This window comes from Phyllostomus hastatus, unplaced genomic scaffold, assembly GCF_019186645.2.
Source record: "Phyllostomus hastatus isolate PE091 unplaced genomic scaffold, TTU_PhHast_1.1 phas_contig_948, whole genome shotgun sequence".
NCBI lineage: Eukaryota > Metazoa > Chordata > Mammalia > Chiroptera > Phyllostomidae > Phyllostomus > Phyllostomus hastatus.
In genome coordinates, this window is record NW_025333993.1 from 7,043,282 (window position 1) to 7,064,412 (window position 21,131).

Consider the following 21,131-nt stretch of genomic DNA (forward strand, 5'->3'; position numbering starts at 1 on the left):
AAGAGGGTGCGGCTCGGAGGACACAGCCAGGGCTGGGCTGATCCCACGGGTGGGGGCCCTGGCCACCCAGGCCAAGCGGAAACGGAGCCGTCGAGCCCACAAAGCGGCGAGCTCCCCGTCCCGGGAAGAGTGGAGGCGGAGGGAGACGGAGCTGTGATGCGCAGTGCCCGCCCCCGCCCCGGCACTGGGAGGAGGGTGGAGCCTCTGAGCGGCCGGTGGGTGGCGGTAAAGAGCGCCGCCCTGGGGCTCGTCTTCTGGAAGCAAATTCGGCACCTGCCCGTCCTACAGGGAGTGTGGGCCTCAGTCTCCCCTCTCCTGGGTTAAGGGAAATGGGGCAGACAGGAGCCGTCCTGCCAGGCCGGCTGCTTCCTGCTCTGAGCTGCACATCTGGGCAGCCCTCCCAACAGTGCAGTTCTGGGATCTCTCCTCACCAGCGAATAACCTCACCAATACTCAGAGTCACTGCCGCTGTGGCCTTTTCTTCCAGTTTTATTGAGATATCATCAGCACACCACATCGCATTGATTTTAGGCATACGACACGATGATTTGAGTATATGCATATTGTGAAATTATGACCGCCGTAAGCGTAGAAACTATGTGTGGTGATGGGTGTTAACTTCTCTCTCGTGATGAGAATGGCGAAGACCTACGCTGGGCGGCTCTCAGACGGAACTCTCAGGAGTTAACCACAGTCTCTGTGACTTACAACTGGACGTTCTTCCCTCCCGGCCTCCTTACTGCACTTGTCGTCGTGATCTCCACACACTCCTCAAGGGCACCCGCCCCTCAGCTCCCCAGGCCGGTGGCCTGGCCCAGCCCGCCCTGGCCTGGCCCACCCCCTCAGCTCCTGACGCCACCTGGCCACCATCCATCCTCCACACCCCAGCAGCCCATGTGGGCTAACGGTTGCATAACACCCCGGGTACTGTCACTGAGCCCATCCCCTGTTGACAGACACTCAGGTGACTCCCAGTCTTGCTTTCCGTCTCAAGACAGTGCAACAAGTCTTAGCACAGGTGTCTCTGCACAGCTGTGAGGCCCAGCGGATGTATTTGTTGCTCATGTGTAGGAAAAAGTCATTAAAGCTTCTTTGGTTTAAGAAGTAACAAGCCTTTCTGAGGTGAGCTTCTTCAAACTCATTGTACCTCTGGTTACATTTAACATAAGCACCTTCTAAAGGCAGCTATGTGTATGGGAAGTTCCCACGGTGTGGTCTGATTCCGTATACGACGTGGATTTGTAAAACTCATTGGACCAAATAGCACTTAATCATAATGAAATAAACATAAAGTGTATTGCAAATAGATAAATACTACTTTTATCAGAATAGCATTAAAAATCCTTTAATTAAAAAAGTATAAAATCAATTAATAAGTTTGTGGGGGGTGGGGAAAAAAGTTTGTGGAGTTGAGGGCTAGCAATGCCGCCCCCTGGTGGCCGGCCCGAGGACTCATCCAGTTAGGGCTGAAGTTCATCCTTTCCCGTGACCCCAGCTCACCACACGGGGCCCCTGGTGTGGAACAAGTGAGTGTTGGGACCGGCTTCGAAGGTACCGCACCTGTTTGTTTCTGTCCTTTTAGGTGGAAGCCGAGTGGCAGAGTTTCCTTCAAGAGTCAGCGTCTTCTTGGGCAGCAGAACATAGATATTTGTCACGAAACCAGTCAACTCAAGCGTATTATAAAGGCCCTTCCCTGATGCAGCTTCCAGACCTGACGTCTGGCCACCCAGTGGGGCTCAAGGCCAGCTGCCCGTGGGACCTGCTGTGTGAAATGCAGGCATCTGGTCGGGCAACCCCCCACCACGGCTGACCACAGGGCCCAGACTTGGGTCGGGCTGGTTCTGTTTGTAAAGCCCCGCAGGTGACTGGAGCAGGCAGGGCCGGGGGAGGGCCGACCCCTGAGGACTTCCTCCCCAACACACAGTCCTCAGCCCTGCGAGGGTGCTGCCCAAGGGCGGAGGGACCCACACTTATTTCAGTGCCGAGTTCCCTACTGCGCTTGTCCCGCCTCTCCCAGGGTCGTGAGGGTCGAGGACAGAGACGTCGAGTCGTCCTGAGTGCTAGGGAGAGAGAGGTGTCGACCCCACGGCCTCACTACTAAGCATCCGTGACGGGACTCGCTGCCCCACAGAGCCCAAGGCTGGGGAGAAAGAAGGGCTTCTCTAGGGGACCCGGGTGAGTGGCCGTTTCTCTCTCCTGCTGACGGAGGCGGGACTTGGGCTCGGGGGCCCACCCAGCACCCAGCCCGGCGAACAGGGCTCCCCTGTAGGGGTGGCCCCCGGGGACTGAAGCAGTGTCCGAGGCCGTGCTGGGTGAGCCCCAGAGGGACAGGGAGCACTCGGAGGGAGGGGAGGGGCAGAGCCTTCAGGCTGAGGCAGCCCTGACCCGGGGCCACTCCAGTGGGGACAGTGCCACCTAGTGGCCACAGGAATGCGCGCACGTGTGCGAGTGTGCAGCGGGAAGGGGCTTGCCTAGAACCATCTAACCCCCTCTCTCCTTTCTGCCCTCCTCCCCCGCCCCCGTGAAAGTGGGCCAAGTCCAAGTTCCTGGAGCTGGAAACCAACTTCTCCAGATGAAGTAAGTTGTCCGAGGCCCATCGGTCTTGAAGACACACAGATGGACAGATATACACCACCACCACCACCACCACCCCCCGCCCCCGCAGGTGAGAGGGAGCAGAGACTGAAATACAGCAAAGTAACACAGGAAGGGGAGCTGCGGGGGCCCCGGGAGACCCCAGGCTCAGGAGGGGCACCGCTCATCCTCCACCCTCCACCCCCCACCCCTGGACTCCAAGTTCTCAGAGCCCAGGACAGGCGCCACGGTGGGGGGTCCCCGGCCTCCTTCAAACGCAGGTGTGCCTCCAGCAAGGCCCAGGGCGGCGGCTGGGAAGACCGACCGCCCCTCACCCTTTCTGACTTCCCGCCGAAGTGCCCTCGTCCTGGGGGACCCCCTGCTTCACATGGCTTCCACGATGGCCCAGGCCCGGCCACCCACTGGGGCCCCGCCCACTGTGTGCCCCACATGTAATGGCAGCTTCACGCTCTGGGAACCCCACCAGCCTTCTTCCCCAGACACACAAGCGGGGGGCAGGCTCTGGTCCCCAAGCCCCACTCCCAGGCCCCAGGGAACCCACGTCAGGTCCTGCCAGCAGCCAGCCCATCCCACTGGCCCCTGCCCCCCTGCCCCGCGGAGCTGCTGCCGAAGTCAGGCAACGCAGTGCACAAGCCAGACAAGACCCCATGCAGCTGCCAACCCAGGTGCCAAGTTCTCACCAGCGGCCGCCCCGGGGCTCAGGCTGCCGGAGCTGCCAGCCAGGCTCCTGCTGCTTGGGGGACAGGCCCGGTGAACTGCCCAGTGCAGGCCAGCATGTGGCTCAGGACACGGAGCTAATGCTGCCCCAGCTCCGAGACACTGTCGTTTACGTGCAAGGTGGCGGCCGCAGACGATGAGTCGCGCCTGCAAACACACACCGAAGGGGTCCTGCCCACCCCTCCCCGTTCTTGCTGCAGAGACAGACGCATGGGACCCAACAAACATGCTCCTCCACGGGGGTGGCCCCGAGAACACGGCCCCTGGTCACTCCTGCCTGCACAGGGACGTGGCTTCAAGCGCTCGTCTCCCCGGCGGCGGCGGCGGCGGGAAGAGGGAGGCAGCCTCTCTCCCCTGAAGAGCCAGCAGGCAGCCCCGTCCAGGTGTCCCCTTCACTCTGGAGCCCCAGTGAAGAAACATTCTTTCCCGACAGTCCATGATGATGCAGAGGAGACGCAGGAACAAGATGCAACAACGCGCTCTCAGAGGACAGCGCCCACCGGGAGAGACGTCTCCTGACCGGGACAGCTCTCTCCCGACTCCCCAACCTTGGCCGCAGGTCACCGTCCCCCGAGGACCTTGAAAGGAGCCCGAGGTTCAGGCCAAGCGCAGACCACTGCGGCTGGACCCTCCGGAGGGGACCCAGCTGTCAGTGTCTATCAGCTCCTCAAGGGGTCTCAAGGGCAGACAACGTGGGGGACCTCTGGCCAAAACAGACACTCCTGACACTTTAAAATGTCTCCGTGCTGTGGGGCCCACACCTGCGTGGGGACCACCCCGCAGGCGGCCACCTTCCAGTTCTCCGCATGGTCCGTGGCCCCGTTTGCCTCCTTCCTGTCTAAAATCCAGGCAAATTAATTGTGTTAAGGTCACAGGTTGAAAAACCAAAGGAAGCTTCCCCCACTTCTTCCCCCCGTTGCTGCTGACCTGGGTGTCTTCTCCCATTCCGGGTCAGAGACGCGGCGGGCGGCCCCTGACCGCTGGCTCCTGCTCGTGTGGACATCGGTCAGGTGGGGCAGGAGGCCCCGGGTGCGGCACCCTCACCTGTCTGCCTGGTGTCCGCTGTGCCGCAGTGACAGCATCGGCACTGACCTTCCTGCCACTGTGACACCTCTTCTCAGCGCCAGCTCCTGAACGGGGTTCCACCAGCTGCCACACAGGCCACCTCCCTGTCGCCCCGCCCCCCGCCTCCTGCAGCAGCAGCCTCACTGCCCTGTCTTCCCAGCAGGACAGAGACCTGGTCCCCTCCTGGGACCGGAGGGGGCAGAGGCACAGGCGTCAAGTGTAAGTTATGTTTTCTTGCTTTGAAAAATCTAAGAAGTTAACCTATTTGGATACCCAATGGCATCTAAAGTAAAACCTCAACTCTCCCCATAAAAAGAAAAAAAAAACCACAAAAATAAAATTAAAAGGTGAAGGAGGAAATAGGCCAAAACAGTAACAAGGGCTCCTTTTGGGGTGTGAGATGACGGGGACCCCTACTCCCAACCTGTTTTTTAGTTTTATTTTTTTAAGTTTCTTATTTCTTTCTTGTTAAAAAAATGATTTGAGAGAGACAGGGAGAGAATCGTCGACCTGTTGTTCCCCTCACCTGTGCATTCACCGATTGCATCTTGTTTGTGCCCGGACCGGGGATCAAACCCGCGACCTCGGCGAATCGGGACAACACTGTACCCCACTGAGCGACCCGGCCAGGGCCCAGCCTGGTTTTCCCTACTGCGCTCTAGTTTATTAACTTTTTAAAATGAACATATGACCTTTAAAACCGGAAAGCAAAAATCAAATATAACAACTTCCAGGAATCAGTCAGCTATTTAAAACCAAATCTAAAAACCATTCAAACTCCCCAGAGCTCCAGGGAACGAACCCTCACAAATCGCTTCCCAGCTCCAGCGAGAGCGGCGGCGGGGGGCTGCCCGTGGGGCCGCACGTCCACAGAGGTGCCTCGGGCAGCAGCGCCCGCCTCTCAGCCCGCCTCTCACGGCAGGGAAGGCGGGGCTAGTCCAGGGCCCCCGCGCGCATCCGCAAGGGGGTGTGGCCCGTCCGCACAGGCGCACCCCGAGGTAAGCCGCATCCGATATACGGGAGGAAACGTTTCTGGAGGAAAACCGGTCCCTGTGCGTCTCATCGCAGGAGCCCTTTTAGGAGTGTCTGCCAGGTCCCTCTGACGCCCTCTGGGGTCTTCGGCCCCACGCCCTTCCCTCTGCACACGGGGGCCCCCAGACTTGGCGGCTTTCCAGCACGAGACGAGACAGGTGTCCTCAAAGGTCCGGACCTTGGGCACTGCCGTTGGCTCCCCCGAGCCTGGGCCGCTTCAGCTCCAGGGAGCTGCCCTGAGGGTCTCCAGGCGTCTCTGAAACGTGAGCACACACAAGGGTGGCAAGTCAGTGAGGGCTTCTTGCAGTTAAGAGCTGACGTTCAGAGAAAAGATTCTGAGCCCAGACACGGAATTAACACGCCTGGCGAGGCCCTGTATTCCGAGAGGTGGGGGGGTCTGTACCAGCGGTTCTCAAGCGGGGGCCACTGGCCTCCCAGGGGACAGTGGGCACTGTCTGGGGATGTTTCAGGTCGTGAGTCGGGGGCATGGGGTGCCACCATCCAGGGGTGCTAATGAACACCCTGCAGTCATAGGACAACACCCACGACAAAGAGTGTGAGCAGCGCCCCGGCTGAGCAGCTGGACCCACACCACCCCCTGCACAGTTTGGGGGGGTGGGGTGCGGTCTCCCCACCGGGGGCACAGGGGCAGCGGTGGGCCTGGCGGTGTGTCCGCTGAGATGCATCCTTGCCGCCTCCACGCTGACTCAGAACGAGCGGACGTTCATCTCCAGAAGGACAGGAGAGGAGGTATTCTACCTCTGAGGACACGGCACCAGGACCACTGTCACTCACCCGCCTGCATGTCCTCGGTGGGAGGCATGGACACCACACTGCTCGGTTCGGGGTTCGGAGCATCGGTCCTTAAGGGCGTCAGGTTCACTCTCCTGGGTTAACAGAAAGGGGGAAGGGGGTGCGTGGCGATCGGCATCGTGGGAACTGTGTGAGCACCACACTTCAAAACCACCCAAAGGAAACGTGGGACGTTTGCAGCCGACCCTCTCCCTCGAGGCGTCAGACGCAAGGCTGATGCGCCCACTTGTTGGGTCACTAAGTTGTCCATGCACGAGGTTAAACCGCTGCAGTTGCAATAGCGAACTTAACCTTCACCAGCCGTCTGCGGGCGCCAAGGCCTGCGTGGGTCTGATTGCCGGCGGCATGCCAAACAGCCTGCTAGTGGACATGGTTTCTACTACGGAAAGCCCCAAAACGTAGGTAGGCCTTTTTAAAACCCACAATCTTCATTTTGAACAACTATTATTTTTTAAAAAATTAAGCCCTGGCTGGCGTAGCTCAGTGGATGGAGCACGGGCTGGGAACCAAAGTGTCCCAGGTTCGATTCCCAGCTAGGGTACATGCCTGGGTTGCAGGCCATAAGCCCCAGCAACCGCACATGGATGTTTCTCTCTCTCTCTCTCTCTATCTCCCTCCCTTCCCTCTCTAAAAATAAATAAATAAATAAAAAATTATAGGTGCAAGAAGCTTGCAAGATATTAAGAGGGGCCCTGACTGCTATAGCTCAGTGGATTGAGCGCGGGCCTGCGAACCAAAGGACCGTGGTTCGATTCCCAGTCAGGGCACATGCCTGGGTTGCGGGCCAGGTCCCAGTAGGGGGATGCACGAGAGGCAACCACACATTGATGTTTCTCTCCCTCTCTCCTTCCCTTCCCCTATAAAGATAAATAAATAAATAATTTTAAAAAAAGATATTAAGAAGGGAAAACTGCAATAGCAAAACTATTTCAAAGAACACCTCCCCACTCCCTCCCCCACATGAAAAAGAAATAACAGAACAGTGCTAGTGTGTCTGCAGAAAGAAGTCCGACTCACACCGCGCCGAACCCTCCCCCACCCCCGCCGTGGCTCTGCCGGTGCAGTCGCGTGAACGCTGCGGAGAGGGGGGCAGGGTGCTCGCAGCGCCTTCTGCCACCCACCCCCTCCGCCCGGCCGCCTCCCTGTGCGGTCTGTCTAGAAGGTGGGGGCGGGGCGGGGTACTGGTGGAGAAGGCAGCTGACAGAGGGGACGGTGCCTGGCGGCCACAGCGCTGGAAAACAGAGGGTCAGAGGGCGGAGTTGGCCCCTGTGCGGCAGGGGGCAGGGAACTCGGGCAGCTCACCAGCCGCCCGGCGAGAACAGGGGCCAACAAACACGGCCCCACCGTCACCAGAGACGACGGCTCATCCGACCGGACGCCCCGTTCACCGGGAGCCCGTCTGCTGGACGGCAGAGACTGCCTGGGGATATCCCATTGAGCCCCCGCCCACCGTGCAGCGCCCGTTAGTGCTGTGGGCCAGACCGGGGCACAGCAGGGGGCGCACTTCCCGCCCTCGGGCCTTGTCACCAGCAGGGGACCAAGCAGAAACGAAACCGGCTACAGGTGTAAGGGGAGTGACAGAGCAGAGGGCTGAGGGAGGACCCCAGCGTGGCCCAGGCAGCCGAGCACAGGTCCAGGGCCTCCGCGGGACGGTGAAGGCAGAGGCCTCCGGGGGCCAAGGGCTCTTGTCACCCAGCCTTCAGGGTCTGGCAGCAGGGGAGGGGCAGCTGACAGTCCTGGCCGGAGGGCGGAGCCACAGCGGCCCTGCGACAGGCCTGGATGGAAGTTCACCTGCCACAGCGGGGGCCCTTCCGCGGGTCTTTCTCCGCCGGGAGTCCTTACCGGGGCGTCTTGCTCCAGGCCTGCAGCGTGTTCAGGGCGACCTTGCGCGGCGGGGGCCCTCTCGCGTTCTGACTGCTGGGCTGCTGCAGGGCCTTCCTCTCCTCCGAGGGCGCGGGGGTGGAGCTTCGGGCTGCGGCGGCCGCCGGGGGCGTGTCCTTGGCCGCCGCGGGGGCGGGGGCTGGGGCTGGGGCCAGCTTCGCCTGAGCGGGCGCTGTGCAGGGGCTGCTGGGGTCCTGGACCCTGCTGGTGGGGGTCCCCTCGACCTGTCTGGGTCCTGGCGGAGACCCCTGTTGCGTCTGGCTCTTGGTTTTCTTCGCTGTGTCGGGAGTTCCCGCGCTCAAATCTGGCTTCTCTTTGAAAGGTATTCCAAGTTCATCCTTCTCAAATGTCACGAAGGAACAGTAACCATCAGTGGAAGAAATGGCCAGGAAGGCCCCATCGCTGGACCTTTGTCCCCAAAGCAGGAGGAAATGTCAGAAACTCTACCCGAGTCCACGGGCCACTCCTCGCACCCCCCGTTACGAGTTAGAAATGGGAAGGCCGAGCGAGGTCGCCAGCTTCTTTGGAAGGAAAAACCACGGCTCAGAGAGCGGGTGGGCGGGCCTGAGAAGGCGGGGGCGGGGCGGGGCAGGGCGGGCAGGAACAGGGAGCCGAGGGGCTGGGGCCTCGGCGGAAATCAGTGCACAGCAATTCCTTGGACAGCTCGTGGGTGCTGGCTGCCCCCCAACCATGGCCTGGGGAGCCCCCGAACCACAGGCCCCAGGGCCACCCCCGAGGGCCACCCCCCAGGTCACAAGGGTCAACCAGCCCCACAGGGCAGTCTGAGCGGCACCGCCGCCCTGTGACCACAGGAAGTGTACTGCAAACCAGAAATGGCTTTCCTTTCGATGTCCCTTCCTTTTTAAAAAACTGGTCTCTAAGGGTCAAAAGTCCTCTGCTGTCCTGCAGTGCCCCCAGGCCCAAGGGGACCGGCCACTCTCCCTCCGCTGCCCGCCCTCCAGTGCCCGAGCCGCTCACCAGGAAATGTCGCTCAGGGTGTGGTAGTGGATGTTGGACACGTAGCCGAAAGGGAAGAGCTGCTGCGTGTCGTAGAAGAGCACAGAGTCCTCGGAAGCCACGGCGAACACCAGGCGGTAGGGCAGGGCCACCAGCGGCCCCGGGGAAGGCCCGTCTGCGGGGGGACGGAGGGGGACGAAGGGAGGACAGTCACACAGGCAATGGACAAGTTCCCACAGGACACAAAGGACAACTTCTCCTCCCAAAGCCCTTTCTCAGGGGACACACACGGTGTGATTTGACTAACGCTTTACAGAGGAATCCCGACCTCTCTATCATTTTATATTTGAGCGTAGGAACACATGGGAACCATGCATGCACCCAGAGTCCAGGGCACCCGAGGCCCAGGACGAAGAGAAAGGAGAAGGGGGGGGCGGTGTGAACGAGGCAGGGCAGTCCCACGGGTCCTTTCTGATCAGGAGAAGCGGGGTCCCCTGGAAACATTGCGCCAAGTGACGCCTGAGTGTTCTTTCTGGTTAATTATACCCATTCACATAAAAACTCAAGAGGGTTAAAAACACCTTCTGCTTCCAGCCTGGGACCCCATTTGCCCGGCGATGCTTCAGGGCGCTGGCCGGCGGCCGTGAAGGACGACGCCCCGAGGGAAGGGAAGCACACGCGCCAAGCGCAGCAGCGGCCGCGCTCCCTGCCTGGGGTGTCCAGGCCCGGCACCTGCCCCGAGCCGAGTGGACGAGGGGACGAGGGGCCGGCGCTGGGGTCCAGGCTGCAGCAGCAGAGACCAGGGAGCTGCCGTCCGTCTGCGGCTGGGCGCTGCTCAGCGCGTGTGGGTGAGGAGACGGGAGAGAAAGGTCCGCCCCCGAGCGCGCACGGCCAGAGACGGCGCATTCCCACCGGCCATGGGAGGAGCCCCTGTTCCCGGCAGGGCAGCAAGGAGAGCGCTCGGCGGGCACCGCCTCCCCCTGGGGAGACCCGCCCTGGACTCAGCGCGGCTGCGATGCCCCCAGCACAGCTGAACAGCAGGACCCGTAGGAAGTGAAACGTTTCCAACCACCTTCACCACATCCAAGAGAGCAGGAAGAAAAAGCAGTCCCAAGCAAGGCCATGTACACAAAGATGTGACCAGAGTGAAAACAACTGCCCCCCGTGGCCCAGGAGCAAGCGGAGAGGCAAGACGCACACAGAAGTTCAGAGGGGAAGCGACAGGTCCCAGACGGACAGAGGACACGCCGGACGGCACCACGGGCAGACCACACGGAGGAGAGGTCAGGGAGCCCCAGACAGCCAAGGCGCCACCCGCAACCCAACCCTGTGGGGGGAAGGGACGGGGCAGGGTGTTGGCGAGCTGCCGGGCGACTTCGCACGGCCGCATGGGCGGGTGGGGCCGCTGCAGAAGCGCAGAGAGAGGATGACAAAAATATTTGAAGAAGTAATGACCGAAACCCCCCAAACTGGGAGGAAAAAGTTAAAAAACAAAGAAAAATCCAATTCAAACAAAATCATGCTGCATAAAAAATTGATAATGACCCTGGCTGGCGTAGCTCAGTGGATTGAGCGCGGGCTGCGAACCAAAGCATCGCAGGTTCGATTCCCAGTCAGGGCATATGCCTGGGTTGCAGGCCATGGCCCCCAGCAACCACACACTGGTGTTTCTCTCTCTTTCTCCCTCCCTTCCCTCTCTAAAAATAAATAAATAAAATCTTTAACAAAATTGATAATGAGGCTTTCAACCTGCTTCCGTGGAAAAAAAAAAAAGACTGGCACTGATATTCCTTTAAAGCTGCTCCCGGCGGAGAAAAGTGTGCTCGGACAGAGCAAGCCCCGGGCACACGTCCTGCCAACCTCGGTCCTCACTGCAGCTCCCACGAGTGACACAACCCAGCCAACCGCACCTGCTCACCTCTCCCCGCGAGAGAAACTCCACGTCACCCCCCACCCTGGTGACGCGCCCGCCCGGCAGAACACCCCGCACCAGCTCTGGGTGCTCACGTGCCTGTCTCCCCCGCTGGCCTCAGCTCAAAGTAGACGGGACAGCAGCGGACGGCGAGCGTCGCCTTCCCGGGACACGGGAGGTGAGCGATCGGCCTGCGGAGGGAGGAAGGGGGTTTCAGAAAAAGGCGCCGCTGCCCGACAGCGGCAAGAAGAAAGGGGGCGTTTCGGACAGTTCCCCGGTCCCGTACCTCTTCAGGTTTCTCCTGGAGAAAACGTAGGTCGTGTTGGTGACGTTCTCGCCGGACTCCACACACCCGGCTGGGGAGGCGGGAAAAGGCAGAGCGTCACTCAGCTGTTCGCCAGCAAAAGCCCAAGAGCGGCCACTTCTGGTGCGTAAAATAACTTTCCGGGGAGGGTGCTCCCCGGGCACCGTTTCTGGGACTGGGGACCAACACACACCTCGTCACAGTCCGGGCCCAGCCCTTACTTCTGGTTCTAGCCGCCTGTCCTCTCACCTGGGTGTCACCTCCCCTGAGGGGCTGGGCCGCTGGGAGCCACCTCCAGACCCGGGCAGGGAGAACGGGAAGGGGGAACCCTCTCCCCGGAAGGCCTCTGCCTGAGAACCCAGCCAGTCCTTGCTGCGGGGCTGTGACGATGTCCCCGGCTGCGTGCTCAGATCGGACCTCGGCTGCCACCCAAGCGCTGGGACCGGGCCTTCCCCCGCCCCCGAGGGACTGGGAGGCCTGGCCCTCTGCGGAAGTCTCCAGGCCCTGCAGACGCCGGCTGGGCGCTGGGGGTTGGGCAGCCCGTGCCCGAGATTTCTTCTACGCTCACCCCAGGATGCCCTCGGAGCCAGGCCAGACCCTGGCAGAGAATGACAGTCACATGCAGCTGCCGTGGGGACACCCCCGTCTGACGCAGTGCCACGCCCCGTCTCACCCGGGACGGCCTCGTGTCCACCGGGAGGGCGGGAGCGGCCCCGCCCTGTCCTTCCCTGCCCACGTGTCTGCCGACACACGACTGTCACCCCTGCATCTCCTCCAGGCTCCCGTAACCGTGACAACCAGCCTACCTGACCCGCAGGTACACGCACGTGGTGGGTTCTTTGGTTTCTTTACAAAGTGGAGTGTTGTTCAGACTCTTCCTCATTTTGCTTTTCTGAGTCGACTGCTCATGCAAGTCAACTTACAGAAAACTAATGCATGCTTTTCCCCCCTTTTATCCATCCTCCTTGGTTCCCCTCCTCTTCCACTTTTATCCCTGCTTTGGCCTCTGCCCGATACCCACACGGCAGCTCTGCCACCGCACTCGCTGTTAGACACCTGGCGGTGACCAGAGGTCTGAGCCCTCAGACCGGCCCCGGGAGGCCCTGCGCTGCCCCACGCACCTGGCGTCAGGAGCAGAGACCCGTCGGGGGTGAAGCTCAGGCGACGGAAGAAGGACTTCATGCTGTCGTCGTGAAACATCCGGTAACTTCTCGCCTGTGGCCCGAAGGTTACACATTAGTCCAAACCCGTACGTTCACAAGGAAGGCTCACGGATGCCTAAGGTTCGTATGACCCTTCATTGCTGACCATGGTAAGTAAACCTGAAATAATGTATCATGCATCAAACGCGCCTGAGGACTCGTCATGAACTGATCCTTTCTGTTCACAGAAACTCTGTGTGTCTGTGCCCACGTGTACATGCATGTGCGTGTGTGTGTGCCCATGTACGTGTCCACATGTGTGGGTGCATGGTTCAACAGTGAGTTGAAAAGCCCTGGGCACCAGTGGTCCGTGTGGGGGGGCCGGGAAGACAGCAGGAAGACGGCCGGGCGTCCTCTGCTCATTGTCTGTGTGTGTAATTCAGGGTTGCTGACCACACGAAAACTTTTTTTAAAAGAATATAGTAGGTTACTAAACTGGTAATCCCATCTTTCCAAGCATTGCTTGAACACCGTGTGACCGTCTGTGCTGCTTCCGCCAGCACTTCCCGAACAGTAAGACTGTGATCCCCAAGAATCCACGGAGCGTTATCCCCGCTTCACACAGGGTGTGCCCCTGCCAGCATCAGCCAGCATCAGCCAGCATCAGCATCAGCCAGCACCAGCCAGCACCAGCCAGCATCAGCATCAGCCAGCATCAGCCAGCATCAGCATCAGCCAGCACCAGCCAGCACCAGCCAGCATCAGCATCAGCCAGCATCAGGCAGCATCAGGCAGCATCAGCCAGCACCAGCCAGCACCAGCCAGCACCAGCATCAGCCAGCATCAGCATCAGGCAGCATCAGGCAGCATCAGGCAGCATCAGGCAGCATGAGGCAGCATCAGCCAGCCCGAGGCCCCTGCGGCCCACACCCCACCACCCCAGGGCTGCACCGGCACCCGGCCCTTTCTTTTGCCAGTAAGTGGCCTCTCCCTTCAGGCTGAGCGCCTGCCCCGTAGCCTCGATTCCTCCAGGGCTAGGATCCTACTTTGACTCACCCAGATCCTTCTAAGAGCAGAATCCCCCTGCTCCCGAACGCCAGCCCAATGGCCGGGTCCCGCTGTCGCCGGCCACCTGGGCGCTCCACCTGCCTCCGCCCGCCAAGAGGCTGCACTGCCTGCTGCCGACGATCCACCATGAGACCCACCTACCTTCCTGCACCTGACGCTGGGGTCCTCCCAGGCCCGTGGGCCTGACCCCCGCGGCACCTCGGAATCCCGTAGGCCCTGCCTGCCTCCAGCCCAGTGAGGCACACCTCTGGGGCCGGAGACCAGGCATTTGTATTTTTTAATGCTTCCCAGGTGACTCCACAGGGCGGCCAGGGCTGGAAACCACTGTCCTCCAGCGCCCAGAGACGTCCCCATTCCCAGACAGGCCAGCCCCCCACCTGAGCCGAGCCTGGACTGTCCAAGAGGAAACCTTACTGGGGTCCAGGTGTCACTGAGACAGCGATCTGCCTGCAAGATACGGGGGTAGGGGGGCGCTCAGACCGCCCACGTCCCGGCTAGCGCTCTGCAGCGAGCAAAGCCAGCGGCTCCCACCTCTCCTTCGGCGCCCGTGCCGGACAGCATCTTCGACACGTTGAAAGCCACACGCTTCTTCTGTGTGCTGTACACCCTCAGGGTCCTGAACGAAAGAAACAGGGAGTCTGAGTGACGTCTCCCAGCAAAGGAGCCGTTTCACACAGGATCAATCTGTCACCGACATCGAAGGTCACTTCCACGATTTCCGGCCTGCAAAGCCGTTTACCGGTGACTTTCCCACGTAACTAATGACGGAGCTGGCTTTCAGCAGGAGCCACTGAAAGGCTGTCACTAACAAAGTGGAGAAAGGTGTCCTCCTCTCATTTCTCACTGAACGTCTCAGCCTCTCAGGTAAGGTGCGCGTCAGGCCTGGCCTGGTTCTCCGGGGCTGGACCTTTGGCCCGGGGCGGCCTGCTTGGCTGTGGCGGAGTTTACTGCATGTTGAACAGTGTCGCCCTCAGGGACCACCAGCTGGGAAACTTGGCTGCTGGGGACGCATTTTGCTCACACTGGTGGAATGAAATGTATTTTACTCCCGGCTGCCTGAGTGAAAGCATAATCAGAAAATAAACGCCCTGGCTGGCGTAGCTCAGTGGATTGAGCGCAGGCTGTGAACCAAAGTGTCGCAGGTTCGATTCCCAGTCAGGGCACATGCCTGAGTTGCAGGCCATGGCCCCCAGCAACTGCTCATTGATGTCTCTCTCTCTCTCTCTCTCTCTCTCTCTCTCTCTCTCTCTCTCTCTCTCTCTCCCCTTCCCTTCCCTCTCTAAAAATAAATAAATAAAACCTTAAAAAAAAAGAAAAGAAACAACATCGGGAATACAGCAGAAGATTCTATGAAAAATACACACTGACTTTTCTATATTACTTCGTTCCAGCGCCGCCTGAACTTAAATGTACTGGGATTAAAAGCAGTCGATAAATATTCAGTAGGGCTACTTTGACTGACAAGTGGCGGGCCTGGCACCCTGATTTTTTAAAGTCTTTGTTCCAAGAACACAATTCAATGCAATTATCCCAGCAAACCCAGCAGGAAGCCCTCCTTTCAAAAAGGACAACTGATTTTATGTTTATATTAATTTAGATAGTCTCATTAAAATCACTGCCATAGTAAACTACAATAAAAAATAAAGTAGCCCTGGCTGGAGTAGCTCAGTGGATTGAGCGCGGGCTGCGAACCAAAGTGTCGCAGGTTCGATTCCCAGTCAGGGTACATGCCTGAGTTGCAGGCCACGGCCCCCAGCAACCGCACATTCATGTTTCTCTCTCTTTCTCCCTCCCTTTCCCTCTCTAAAAATAAATAAATCTTAAAAAATAAATTAAAAAAATAAAGTAAAATATCTAGCCCTACCACTAGGTACATCTTCGTAAGTCATGTTTATAAAAGACTTTTTCTTTATAAGTTGCCTGTGAAAGCCCTAGCTGGCGTAGCTCAGTGGATTGAGCATGGGCTGCGAACCAGGCACTGCAGGTTCAATTCCCAGTCAGGGCACATGCCTGGGTTGCAGGCCATGGCCCCCAGCAACCGCACATTGATGTTTCTCTCTCTCTCTCTTCCTCCCTTCCCTCTCTAAAAATAAATAAATAAAATCTTAAAAAAAAAAAAAGATTTACTAAGCACTAACTTCAGGTCAGGCACTTGCCCTGATCGGTTTCCAATTTTTCTTATACTGTAAAAATAACAGAAGACAATGTCCTTTATATGAAACTGGGAACGAAAGAATCAAAGCTAGGCCATGGTTTCTATCGGCTAAGTTGTGATAAAACACCTCTGCAGAAATTTCCAGGTAAATAAAGACAGTTTGTCTTACACTAACGTACCTGTCACAGCTCAGCGTAGCAATATACTGTCCCAAAGGATCCCAGGTTATTCCTTGCACGTAACTTTTATGTTCGTTGAAGATGGAGATCTTCTGTCCTGTGAGAAAAGCGCACAGCAGCGTTATAAAACCTGCTAAGCACAGTCGGGGCACACTCCCATCACACATCACTGTCTTTGTACAATGCTGCTCTGCACGCAGTAGGCGGCGAGACTGCAGCGAACTCTGTGTCAGACACTGCGGACACAAAGACGACGCCACGCGGCCCCGCGCTCCCAGGCGCTCGGAGCTCCGCGCGGCAGAGACAGACCCGCCGCCGGGTAAGCACACTGCAGCCCGACAGAGGCTGCGCTGAGCCCAGGGCACACCGGCGAACCCCCACCCTGCTCTGCCGCCCCCTGACTTGAACTCACTGCAGAAAGCCTTCTGACGCCTTTAAAGAGAGCAGGTCGGCTCTTTAGACCCCTAGACTCCTGCTTCCCCTGATGGCAGCAACGCCCTACCTTTGCTGACGTCCCACACGATGGCCGTGTTGTCCACCGAGGCGGACGCCATCAGGTTCCCATCCGTGGCCCAGCAAATGTCGTACACGTCTTCCAGGTGGCCCCTAGAACCCGGAGAAGGAAAGGAGGGGAGAGAAGAGAGAAGGCCAGCTCAGGGACCACACGTTCGCATGGGGTTTCCGAAACGGCCGCTGGAACTGGGTTCGCTGTAGCTGTGACTTACTGCATTCAAGGACATTTGTGTCTTTAAAATGGATTCATTCTACTAAGGAACATCTTATAGCAGACACTAAGAAAACCCATCTTAAGCCTGCTTTTACGTTTTAAAACCGTTCTCTTATTTCTGTCTTGCCTAAGTAAAAGTGTCAAGTTGGATACGAAAGCCAAAAGGCCCATCGGGGTAATGCACTCGGAAGGTAGAGACGGATCACTCCGCGGCCCCTCCCGGCGCTTTGCTACCTGAGGGTTTTTACGACGGTCCAGTTCTCCTTGTTCAGCTCAGCCTCATCCTCGTCCTGAAACGCGATCTGTTCTGGCTCCTTGTTGTCATTCACCTTCCACAGCAGAATGACCGCATCTGTGGAGGGGGTCGGTCAAGGGCGGCTGGCGCCGTAGTGCACCCTGCGCCCGTCCGGATTTCTGGGCGATCAAACAACACGTTTGTCGTCCGACGAGGGCCCTGACCGCTGACCTCTAAGAATCCTGACGGGGAAAACAGGCTTGCCTTCTGAACGGAACCTCCAGAATCAGACTCATCCAGGCCAGCGCTACACGAAGTCGCCTTCAACAGAAGGGTCCCCAGGCCGGCCAAACACCACCGCAAAGCGACTGATGGCGTTAACAAACCTACAGGCACTACCTAGACACGACTGAGTAAGGGAAAAGCAGCCACAAAGAGCCACGGACACACACCAGGCCTGGCCCATCGCCCCTAGCTGTGTGGCCTCCGGCAAGTCACGTGAGGCCTCCGAGTCCTCACCTGTAAAACGGGGAGGATAAGAGAACACGGGCCTCAGGAGTACCTGAGTTCACCTGCAGAGCGCCTACGGCCCAACGCCTGGCGCACGGTAACCCATCTGGGTGCTGGCTGTCAATATCACGGACGGGCCGCGTAGGTCAGCCTGACGTCATCGACTGTCTGGGCCCTCCCTGCCCGCGCTGACTCCACGCTCACCACTCGCCCTTCCCCCCCGCCTCGGCTTCCGTCCCAGGACTGCCTGCAGGGGGGCCATAAAGGAGGCGGCGGAACACACGCTCGATCTCACTCTGGGACTGGAACCCTGGCAGCCCAGCCCAGCCGACATAGGCCCTGCCAGGCAGACACTCCCTCCCCACGTGCCGACGGCAGCTCCCTGGGCCTCCAAGGCCGAAGGACTTCACCGCCCTGGGCAACCTCACCGGAGATATCCGGCCTGCCCCGCCAGGGCATGTCCCTACCCCCTCCTTTCCCTCTGCAGACCCGCTCAGGCCCTCCGGCACCGAGTTTAATAACCAGGGCTCTTTTCCTCCTGCAAACCAAGTCTGAGATTTCGGTTTTATTTTGCACTGACTTCCAGACCGTTCTGGTGTTAAAGCATGGCTTTTTCTGTCCAGTTTGAAGAGTAGACTCGGAGGACATATACAGTGGAGCTGCTAAAATTACTCACATTAGGAAGGTGGAAGCGGGAGAAAAGACACTGTCCTTGTTCTAACTGACCTGGGAGCTCAAACTTCGTGAACTCTCCCATCCTGCACCAACGCCTGGATGTGCATCTGGACACACTCCCGGCCTCCAGGGAACGAACCCCCTGATCGCCCAGGACCCAGGCCACCTGACATCCCTTACCCAGGACACCGGGTGTGACCGAGGCCATGGCGCCCACCCTAGACCACCTGGCACCATCATCCTCACCGCCTGACGCCTGCTGGTTAACTGTCCTGGACCCGACCTATGGCTAGGAATGCAGGATTGACAATTCTCAAGAACGCGCTTTTGACTGTGAGAAATCTTCACTTTTCTTTCCTTACAGAGCCCACCTGTGCTCCCAGGGTGCAAACTCTAAGACCCTTGGCTAAATCACTATTACTAACTACGGGCCAAAGCCTCCAGACAGTTCTTGAGTTTGCTGGACAAGTTTTATGCCACTTAAGCACAAGCAGAAAGTATAAAGCAATCTACTTCCGCCAAACAAACATACTTTAGAGGGCCAATTAATTAACTAATTACACAGAAACATGGAACAGACTGTGATCGCTTATAAACTCTAAACCAACAATCAGGCAAGGCCAGAACGGGGCCGCCAGACTCCGGCAGATCGATGAACACCGCGTCTCCAAACCCGCCCAGTGGAGGCCCGTTGGGGTGGGGGGGGCCACCCTCGAGTGGGTCTTCTCAGTTTAAGTTTGCTGTCTTCCATCTGCTCACACTCCCCAGAACATTATTCTTATTTTACTAAGCTATCTAAGTGATGGATTGTCAGGGTCCAGCGACCTCTAAAATAAAAAAGCCTGCCTGGCTCAAATCTCGCGATTTACCGCGAGACACACGGGTATGCAGTTCCTAAGGGATTTTGAAGCCCGATACTCACCGTCGCCCCCCGAGGCTAAGATTTCCCCGTTGGGAGAAAAACGCACGACATTGACGGCTTTGGTATGGCGAGCGAGACTGGACAAAAATTCCACGATGGCCTTTCCGTCCGGTCCTTTCTCCACCTTCCAGATCTGCGGATACCGAAACGGTCATGCAGAGAAACAGCGAGTGGGCACCCACCATAGTGCGCACGCTGACCCAACACCCCACTACGCTCATTTCCAGGGAGGACATGCAGTTTTGCTTCTGAAACAGAAAATGAAGGCACCTCTATCTGAAACATAAGCCAACAGTCCCCTGCCCCGCTGCCCTCCCTCCCACCTCCTTCTGGTGCAGATTGCTCCCCAGCAGGAACCTGGCTCAGGGCCCTAAAACCATGGGCATCCCAGGTCCCTCAGTCTAGGGAACAGGACCACGAAAGGAAGCGGCTTTCTTTTGCTGCCTGGTTCCCAGGGGGCCCTGAGGCTCACCCCCCCGGTCTAAAGAAGGAAGTGTGCAAGAAGCCTGAGTTGGTGGGCGTCACCGTATTTTGCCGTGTATAACACGCACCGTTTTTGCCCACATTTTTGAGAGAAAAATAAGGATACACATTATACATGGGTGGTACTAATTCCGTATCTATGTAAATGTTCTTAATTATTTTATTTATGCTTATGCGTTAAAAGCATAATTCCAGAAAGCAGTAACGATTATCCGCATGCAAAATAATACGCTGAAATGCGGTCATCGGTTTTGTTTCTAAATATGAATAAATAAAAAACTGAATTAAAAAATTAAAACGAAAGGTTTTACTTTCCCTGAACCGTGAGGACGCATCATACACGCGCCAGCTCATGGAACCCGGCACAATACTGTCACTGAAAATCAAAGACCGGAGGAGGCTGGCTGCTCCGGCTGCCTGCCCGTGCCCCGCCGCCTGCGCCCGGCGCCCGCTTTACCCGCACGACCATGTCGACGCCCGCAGATGCCAGCCGGTGGGTCCGCCCCGCAGCGCCCGGCTGCAGGTCCAGGCTGTACACCGGCTCCTTGTTGTGCCAGACGATTTCACACGTGATGACTTTCATCCTGCCGCGTCGCCGAGGGGCAGGAATGGTCCTCGGCCGGTTCCTTCCCACAAGACAGAGGAAAGCGGAGAGTCGTTGGGAATGAACTGTATCAAGCAGGAAACCTGAACGCTCGTGAGCAGCCAGGACCCCCAACTATGAAAAAGATGGCCGATCACATCTTGACACAAGACCTTGCAAATTCCAACTAGAATGCTCTGCCGAGCCCCTGCTTTTGAGATTGTCCTGCTACGTCCGTCCGTCCATCCGTCCATCCAGAAGAGCAAAACAGACCGACAGGCAGAGAAAATCAGGAGGCCGGCCTTACCCCCGCTTAGTGGGGTTTGGGGGCACTCCGGCAGAGCTGGGGGGCCGGGCCGCACGGGGAGGGAAGGGGACTGCCAGGAGGAGGGGGCTGTAGAATGAGGGGGCCGAGCCCACGAGGGAACCCCACTTCCCAGGAGCCTGGGTGACCGGGGGAGTGGTCCCCAGGAAGAGGCGGCTGCCCGGGGGCTGCAAAAAGAGAGGGCCGGGGCCGCGCGGGAACCCCGCTTTCCAGGGGCAGGGCCGCCGGGCCAGGGAGCCTCCCGGGACAGGGACCCCCGACCCGGTCCCCAAGCTGTAAGGGCAGGGCGCTCGGCCCAGGAAGCCGAGACCCGGCCTGGCGGGAAAGAGACAGCGCGGGGCTGAGGCTTGGCGGGAACCCGCCGCCCGAACGCACGCCGCTCCGGAGCTATCCCGGGCCCCCGCCGCCTGCGTTCAGAGAGAGCCAGTCTCCCCGGCCCGGTCCGGTCTGGAGACCCGCGGGGACACCGGGACGCGAGAGCCAGCAGCGCGGGAAGCGTACCTGCAGGGACTCAGTCTGCGACACCTTGGCGCGCGCCGGTTCCCGGGCGCCACGGATCCCGCGCTCGCGTGGGCGGGGCCACGGGGCGCCCTGCCCCGCCCCGGGCGGTGAGCGCTGTCCCGCGCCGCTGAGTCGTCCAATCAGGGCTCGCTCCTGCCGCCTTCAACTTCCCGGCGTCCGGGTGGGCGAAGGGGTGAGCTCTCCCATCGTTCGTCGGACCCCTTCGTCCCCAGTGGGTCCGTTCTCTCGGTAGCCTGAGCCTCAGTTCTACGCTGGGCCGTGTGCCCGCGCTGGGCACGCGGCGGACGGCGAGGCTGACTCGCCTTTCGGTGAGAGGAGGCGAGCGGTCC

General features: G+C 58.9%; 1 protein-coding gene across 1 annotated transcript; it reads right to left on the reverse strand.

The window, feature by feature from the left end:
* Positions 1–5,105: 5,105 nt before the first annotated feature.
* On the reverse strand, positions 5,106–20,849 carry CHAF1B (chromatin assembly factor 1 subunit B). The gene is made up of 14 exons (XM_045852568.1): positions 20,782–20,849; positions 19,830–19,998; positions 18,890–19,022; positions 16,782–16,899; positions 16,323–16,426; positions 15,821–15,917; positions 14,018–14,102; positions 12,398–12,491; positions 11,259–11,328; positions 11,072–11,163; positions 9,082–9,235; positions 8,065–8,511; positions 6,205–6,296; positions 5,106–5,665 (listed from the first exon to the last, which is right to left on the reverse strand). The coding sequence occupies exons 2-14, from the start codon at positions 19,953–19,955 to the stop codon at positions 5,574–5,576; spliced, it is 1,704 nt and encodes a 567-aa protein (XP_045708524.1). The 5' UTR covers positions 19,956–19,998; positions 20,782–20,849; the 3' UTR covers positions 5,106–5,573.
* Between the last annotated feature and the right edge of the window lie 282 nt (positions 20,850–21,131).

What these genes read in the sequence shown, in the direction of transcription:
- CHAF1B (XM_045852568.1), bottom strand. Translation starts at nt 19,955, where the DNA reads ATGAAAGTCATCACGTGTGAAATCGTCTGGCACAACAAGGAGCCGGTG. An exon ending in CTTAGCCTCGGGGGGCGACG is followed by an intron (nt 16,900 to 18,889) that starts GTGAGTATCGGG and finishes CCCCCTCCACAG; the next exon opens with ATGCGGTCATTCTGCTGTGG. An exon ending in CGTGTGGGACGTCAGCAAAG is followed by an intron (nt 15,918 to 16,322) that starts GTAGGGCGTTGC and finishes CTTTTCTCACAG; the next exon opens with GACAGAAGATCTCCATCTTC.